Genomic DNA, 7,739 nt, shown 5'->3' on the forward strand with positions numbered 1-7,739 from the left:
TGGCGAGATGGCGGAGGGCTCTGGTGGCCCATGATTCTCTGTTGAAACCAATGGTAGGCGGCCGCCCTGCGTTAGCCATGTCCTGGCCTGCTGGCTGCCTTGAGTGTGGGCTTCTCCCCGGCCAGCACCTTGTTTTGCCTGCGGGGCAGCGGGTGGAGGGATTGGCCCGGGTCGTCGGCGAGGCTCCGAGAGCCTGCTCGTGCCTCCTCCCGGGGTTTTGGGGCAGGGGCACGCGGGAGCCTGCGCGAGTGCCTTCCCGCGGCTTCCTTACTCTGGGCCTCAGAGCAGGGATTCAGTGTCCCTGGTGCCAGGCCATCACCATTGTCCTTTTTATCCTTCTGTTGGGCCTGCTTGACCAGCTTCTGGCTCATCCTTTATGGAAACACGTAAAAGCAAACAAGCATGACTTGTAAAACAAAAGATAATTTTTTTTTTTAAAGAATGGATCTTTAGACAGCACAATTTTCCAGCTACAATAAGCCTAAGATGAAGGGCTTGTAGACATTGGAGGATTGTTTTCCTTGCTCCAGCTGGAGCTATTCTCTTGCAGGAAGTCGTAGGTTTTGTCTTACCTTATGAAGAACAATGGTCACTGTCTGTTAATTTCTCCTTCCCAGCCACCCCCCCAAAGCACCCCATGTTTGTGTTGGGGGGGTTCTAGGCCCCAAGGAGGGAATTTTCTCAAAGCTCTAAAGGAGCACAGGCCTCAGAGTTGAGGGAGGAATGGGGGTGGGTGTGTGCCAAGCTCACAGCCGCACTTGGGCTCCTGTCCTGATGGAAGCTGGCATGTGTACCCTGGATTTGGGATGTTAGGTGCCCCAAAGTCTGTGTTTTCTGGGAAAAGCCACCTGAGGTCCAGTAGACAGAACCATGTGTGGCTCACTCCTTGGTGGCAGCCTGTGGCTCTTTCTGGAAGAGCTGCCGTCTTGTCTGCTTTTCAGCACCGAGGGTGACCAGCCAGTGGACGTATTTTGGAGGGCCAGCTCCCAGACCTTGTGCGGAACAGGGCCCCCAACACAGGATTCTGGGTTATGCAGGCCCTTGTAGAGAACCGAGGGCTCCAGACTCGGGCGAACAGCTGTGTTTTGGCGCCGTGGGCTCTGCTGACGGCATCTGAACGGACGGGGCCCCCTCTCCCCAGGTCTTTGCGGAACCTGCTTGATGGCGAGATGGAGCATTCCGCGGCGCTCCGGCAGGAGGTCGACACCTTGAAAAAGAAGGTGGCTGAGCAGGAGGAGCGGCATGTCCTGAAGGCCCAGGCACTGGCCAGGTAGGGCCCGAGAGGCGGGCACGGCACAGCCTTCACTGGCTCTTGGAATTAAAAACAAAAGAAAACAAAAAAGCCAATGCAAATGTATGTCTTGGAACCTTAATTTAACGTTTCGAATAAATGCTGAATAAGATATATGCACAGGGTTCAAAACACGAGAGGTAGGGTTATGTGACCCCCCCTCCCCCCCACGGTGCCCAGCTTGCTCCCTGGAGGAGGGCGGTGTGGGCGATTCCAGAGACACTCCGTGCGGCTACTTTGTTTTCTTTTGGCACCTGCTCTCCTCCTCCCTTCCCTCTCCTTTAGTGGAAAGGGGCCGTGTGGCGCATACCGCTCTCGCCCAACCTCCTGGGGCTTGTGCTGTGCGGGTGTGCGGGGACCTGCCAGCTTCCTCCATGCCCGCGACCTGCCGTTGCTCTCCGCACCAGAGTCGATCCGGCCAGCAGGCCGACCGCCAGGCCCTGGAGGTGCTTTGTGACCCTTTGCTGGTAATTGGCTTTGTAATAACGCCACAGCGATGTTCGTCAGTGACCTGATTGTCCCATGACTGTATTTGCTGGAATAATTCCTGGAGGTGGAGTGGCTGGGCCCGAGTGCAGTAGTTTGCTGAGGTGGGTGGGGGGCCCCCTGTGCCCTCTCTCTCTGTAGGCTGAGCCGGCCTGTATCCTGCAGCAGCGAGCAGGAAGGCCTGTCTTTTTCAGCTGAGTCCGCGGGGGTTGGGTCCCACCCGTGGGTCCCCAACAACCTCACCGGGAGTAAGTGGCACTGACAGTGCTTTTCGTCTGCATCTTCCTAATGAAGAGTAAGGTTAAGTCTGTTCTTATTAAAGAGCCACTTTATTTCCTTGGCTCTGATTTAGTTTATATTTTATTAAAGAACGCTCAAAATCTCCCATCAGATACAAATGTGAATTTTCCTGAATTCGTTCATATGCAAAGGTTTTTATGTACTACACTTAAAATGTGTAGCCTGTCATTTCTTAGTCTGCTTCTCTGAGCCACTTACATGTTAACGACTTACATTTCTGGATGTGGCGTTTCACTGAGTTAATGTACCACATTAAAATAATGGCCTTTGTTAGACATTGGAGTTTGGGTTTTTTTTCCTTTTGTAGGTAAGATAAGCAGTTTGTTGGTGGTTCTTTAAAGCTACTTTAAAATAAGACCAGGGGGCATGTGGGTGGCTCAATCGGTTGAGTGTCCAACTCTTGATTTCAGCTCAGATCCTGTTAAGTTCTTGAGTTTGAGCCCTGCATCGGGCTCTGCACTGACACCACTGAGCCTGCTTGGGATTCGGTCTCCCCGTGCTCTCTACCCCTCCCTGACTTGTGCTTCTCTCTCTCTGTCAAAATAAACAAGCATTAAAAACAAGAACAGGAGGTGAGGTTGTCACGCTGATCCGCAGGGGAGTCCAGAGCTCCGTCACTCATCGTGGCATTTACTGATCGCGGTGATGTTGGGCGGTGTGTGTGGTGCTAATGGAGTTGTTACATGTGTGGTTGAGAGTTGGCGCCATGATCCCGTATTTAATTTTAGTGAGAACCTCTTCATCTTTTAAAACGCTGTCTCGAGCGTCTGACAGTTACCGGACAATGGTGCCTCGGGTCCTAGGCGTTTCCTCCCCTGAGCCACCGTGCGGCCTGCCCGCCCCGGGGAACTGCGGCGACCTTGTGTGTGCTGACTGTACAGGCTGAAGTCTGTGGAGATCTGGTTCTGAATCGGACAGACTCGTATTCTCGGGCGTGCTTGGACAGTGCGAGGTGTCCTCGTTTTTGAAGTAGGATGGTCGGATGCATCCAGTGATTACTTTCGGAAGGACGTGAGGCCCTGGACACAAGTAGTCAGGTGTATTTTAGAGTAAGGGTGTTTCAGTATGTGATAGTTTTGGGGAGAATTGTAGCCCATGGGTGAAAGAAAAAAAACCTTTTTTTCTTTTAAAGAGGGTTTAGGAAGGAGGGAAGGAGAGAGGAAAGGAGCATCTTAGGTAGTCTTCATCCTGGTGCAGAGCCTGGCATGGGGCTCGATCCTGTGGGCTGGGGATCAGCCCTTGAGCTGATTTCAAGAGTCCAACGCTTAACTGACTGAGCCACCCAGGTGGTCCTTAACTTCTTGGCTACCTTAGCTGGAATATGAGGATAAGAAAATCCTGAGCTTCTCTGTTGATGCAGGATAAAATGAGAGAGCTTATGTCGGCTCCGTAATCATGGGTCATAAGTGCTCAATAAATGTTAACAATCACCATTTTTCTTTAGGACAATAATTACAATACTAAGACACCTTACCTAATCAAAACCTAAACTTTAATGGTGTGGTGCAGAAAGAATTAAATGCTAGGTTCTCTCAGACCCTAAAAAGTGAAATTATGTCTGCTGTAAGTATTGGAATACTATGTTTGCGTGTATGTGTGTTTTACTGGCTCTGAGTGTTGTTGTAAAAATGAAAAACCTCAGAACAAATTCAGCGTTTTATCACATTCCTTTTTGCTGAAAATTAATGGCTTTCCTTTGGTGCTGTGGTGACTCAGCCAAGATCAAGGTCATTGAAACGGACCAGTGCTTTTGTGGCCCCAGGCTGCTGCTCAGTCCTGAGGTGGAGGTATTTACAATGAGTAGCAGATCAGGGTACTCGAGTCTCCTGGGTATTCGAGAGAAGGAAGTGCCCTGGGTTGTTGGATTATTGCTGGCTGTCCTGTTTCTCCTCATGTCCTTGGTTAGCTTATACCGTGTAACAAATTATTTCCAAACCTGGCAGTTGAAAACAACTCATCGTGGTCCTCTACGTTCTTGTGGGTTAGGAATCTGTGGATGGCTCAGCTGGCTGGTTGTCCCTGAGAGTTGACCATGAGTCTACAGTCCTCTGAGGGCTTGGCTGGGACTCGAGGGTCCACTTGGAAGCTCACTCCTGTGGCTGTTGGTGAGAGCCCCCCCCCACCTCTTCCCTGCCCCAGGGCCTCTTGAGGAGAGCTGCTCACAGCACAGCAGCTGGCTTCCTGGAGTGTGAGGAAGCCAAGAGCAGGAGAACCTACACGGTGTCTCCTACAGCCTCATCTTGGGAATGAGACCCTATCGGTTTCACTGTGCACTGTGTCCTGTCATCACACAGACGAGCCCTGAGTGTAGGAGGAGTCCACACGGGGACATGGTGACAAAGCAGGGATCATTGGGGGTCCATGTGGAAGCTGCTCTCCATGCCCACCAGGATCTTTCACCCCCTGGGGTAGACACCGTACCAGTCTTTGTTGGTGGGTGTGGTTCTTTCTTCCTCTTCTGTGTGATTCCGTGGAACTGACCCGATCACCCACCACCTGGGTTCCAGAGCAGGGTAGGTGGACCAGGCCTGGACAGCTGGCTTGTTCGCTTTCTTGGTCACACTGATAGGCTCACATAGGGTCGTGTAGCCAGGTTTGTTAAGAGTCAATTGTGGCCTTTTTTGTTTAAAATTTCTAACATTTATTTTTGAGAGAAACTGTGTGAGTGGGAGGGGGCAGAGAGAGAGCGAGACACAGAATCTGAAGAAGGCTCCAGGCTCTGAGCTGTCAGCCTGGAGCCCTTTGTAGGGCTCGAACCCACGAGCCTTGAGATGATGAAATGAGCTGAAGTCGGAAGTTCAACTGACTGAGCCGCCTCGGCGCCCCTCAGTTATGACCTTCTTGAGAAGGATCCACCAAAAGCCAGGAGTTGTCTGCAGTGTTTGCTGCTACGTGGGAAGATCCTGACCGCAAATGCCAACAACCCAGTGGAGAAATGGGGAAAAACTGGCACGTTCTAATGCTAAGATCTTGAGCTCCTGGATCCAGCCTTTCCTGAAGCTGTTGTTCCTCTGGACTCAACAGGGATCCGAACTAACAAATTCCGTCTGTTACTTGAGCCAGTTTGTGACTGGTCTTCTCTGGTAACAACCCTGAGTCCTAACTGGCCAGGCTTCTCTGGGTGATCGGGGCATTGGCGTGAGTGGTGTTTCCTCTGTGCGTAAGTACAATTGCTGCCTGTGCCATAAACCTTCCAGGTCCATGAAGAGCTGGGGATCTGGTCGTGGCTGACAGGAGAGTGCAGACCATGTCCTGGGGAGATCCCAGTGAGTTGTTGGACAGAGCCCTGCTCCAGGCCTGGTCTTCCTGTCTCCTGTCAGGACCAGCCTCCCTGTGACTCTTGGTCACAACTTTATCTCCTGCTCGGGAGCCGCGAGGTGTGAACAAGAACGTGTTGCCAGCTGTCTGACAGAGCCGTTGCCATCACACTTCGGAGCCTCTGGGTCTTCATCTGTTGACAGTGGAAATGGTGGTGGGTTTGCGTGGGTCCTCTCCCCACCTCCTGTGTGGGGACGGAAAGCAGGATGCTGCGTGGTGTGTCCTGGTGACAGCTGGCTTGCAAGGGCTGTGTCTGACCCTTGGCTGGGGAAGCAGCACAGGGACCCTTCTGGCGGGCCACCTTGCACGTTGTCATGTCCCCCTTTCCCTGTCCGTGAATTGGTGCATTATAATCTTAACCGACATTCTTAAGCTTTTGGCTGTAGAAACCCAAACCAAATTCTCTTGGACCAACAGGGCAACTTTATGTTGATGGGACTAGTCGATCTGTTCAGGACCCAGGTTCTCCTGGGAGGTTCTTGGTCTGCTCTTGGCTCTGTGTTTTCTCTGTCAGTGTTCTTTTCGGGCCGGGCCTCGGCACTTTGCACTAAAGATGGCCTCTGGTAGCACCAGGCCTGGTGCAGGAAGAGACTTCGTCCTGATGTCCTTATAGAACTTCTTTAACTCCTCACTGGGCCTGTTGTAGACAGGAGTGAGCACAATCCAGGTCGTGATTGACTGCCTTTGGCAGATAGATCCTGTCTGTTGCACATAGGTTTGTGGGGACAAGGACATGAGCTTAGGTTCCTCAAGCCCTGAGCAGAGCTCCAGCCTCATCGTCGGCGATCACTAGTTGGGCCCTGATTTCGTAGCCAGTGCGTCGGCCGCGGGTGGCCACGGATGCCGAGGCCAGAGTGAGGGCTCGCGGATCCTTCCCTTGTCCTAGGTTTTCCCTGCAGTGAGCATCTTGGAGGCTTTGGCCATTCACTGGCCTTCATTTGACCTTCAGCTCCTCCCGGTTGTTTTTCCAGCCCTCTGTGCCCAGCGTCCCTTTATTGGTTCCTGTGGGGCTGCTGGGGAGTTGGCTGCTGTGACCGTGTCCTGTGTGTGGGACACAGCCGTGCAGCGCCGTCTGTAAGGGAAGGTAGGATGAGGCTCTTGGGAGCCCCGATCACATCAGCCCGTTCACCGTCCCCTGGGAGACTTTCATTGGCTTTCTATGAAGGCTTTAAACCTGTTTCTGCCCTAAGTCTGTCTCTGCCTTTTTTTATTGTTAAATTAGAAAGATGAGTATGTTTTTTGTGGAAAAGGACAGAATGTGTCTTCACTGTCTATCTAAAGGCATTGACGTTTTTATTTTGCCTTACCAAAGTTTTGTTTAAATTCTAGTTAACATACAGTGTTATATTGGTTTCAGGAGTAGAATTCAGTGATAAATCACTTACGTACAACACCCAGTGCTCAGCACAGGTGCCCTCCTACCACACTGTTGATGGTTTTAATCCCAAGAGTCCAGTAGTCTGTGATGAGAAGGTCCAACGCAGGTCCTACGTCCTTTTCTGTCTTTCCTTGGTTGGATCTTAATGTCCAATAATAAGTTGACCTCATAGCAGTCACTGAATCTTGTGGACATGGGGTTCTCAGGGTCTGGAAGAATCTGTATTTCTTTTTTTTTTTTAATTTTTTTATTAATTTTTTTAAATTTATTTTTGAGAGACAGAGACAGCGCGAACAGGGGAGGGTCAGAGAGAGAGGGAGACACAGAATCCAAAGCAGGCTCCAGGTTCTGAGCTAGCTGTCAGCACAGAGCCCAAGGCGGGGCTCGAACCCACCAACCATGAGATCATGACCTGAGCTGAAGCCGGATGCTTAACCGACTGAGCCACCCAGGCGCCCCTGTATTTCTTTTTTAAAACAAATACTTGGGAGAAAATTTTTGGTAAGGTCTCCTTTACTGAAATGAAATGCATAGTTAACCTATGGATGGGAGCTAATTATTAAAACTGGAGTATAACTCCCTGACTCCTATGCAGGAGAAAGAAAAGGAGAGTTATGTATAATAAAAGGTAGATTTCAATATATTATTGGTCAGGCATGGTTTTGCTGGAGAACATGATGCGGTTTAGTGCTTGCGCCTACTTCTAATGCATGAGTTTGGATTTAAAGGCAGTAAGAAGATCGCAAGGCATTCTTTATAAGAACAGAAAATGACAGAATCCAACCATGCACGCTCTGCTCGAGGTAAAAACTAGTATGCTGGTGTACGTGAAATGAATGAGATCGTAGGCTCAGGCTACAGATGAACGTTGCACCCATGTGAAGGGTCCTAGGACAGGTGAAAGGACAGTGGGGTGTGGGACTGCCTTGGATGTCAGGATTGCCAGTGTCCCTGCCGGGCCCCCCC

The 7,739-nt window shown here is 50.9% G+C and overlaps 1 protein-coding gene across 1 annotated transcript in view; it reads left to right on the top strand.

Moving 5' to 3' along the window:
* Window positions 1-7,739, top strand: part of SNX29 (sorting nexin 29) — a 173,090-nt gene that overhangs the window by 113,021 nt on the left and 52,330 nt on the right. The window contains exon 13 of the mRNA XM_029949831.1: window positions 1,142-1,270. Coding sequence (XP_029805691.1) covers window positions 1,142-1,270 — 129 coding nt within the window. The remainder of the gene's footprint in view (window positions 1-1,141; window positions 1,271-7,739) is intronic.

This window comes from Suricata suricatta, chromosome 8 (assembly GCF_006229205.1).
Source record: "Suricata suricatta isolate VVHF042 chromosome 8, meerkat_22Aug2017_6uvM2_HiC, whole genome shotgun sequence".
NCBI lineage: Eukaryota > Metazoa > Chordata > Mammalia > Carnivora > Herpestidae > Suricata > Suricata suricatta.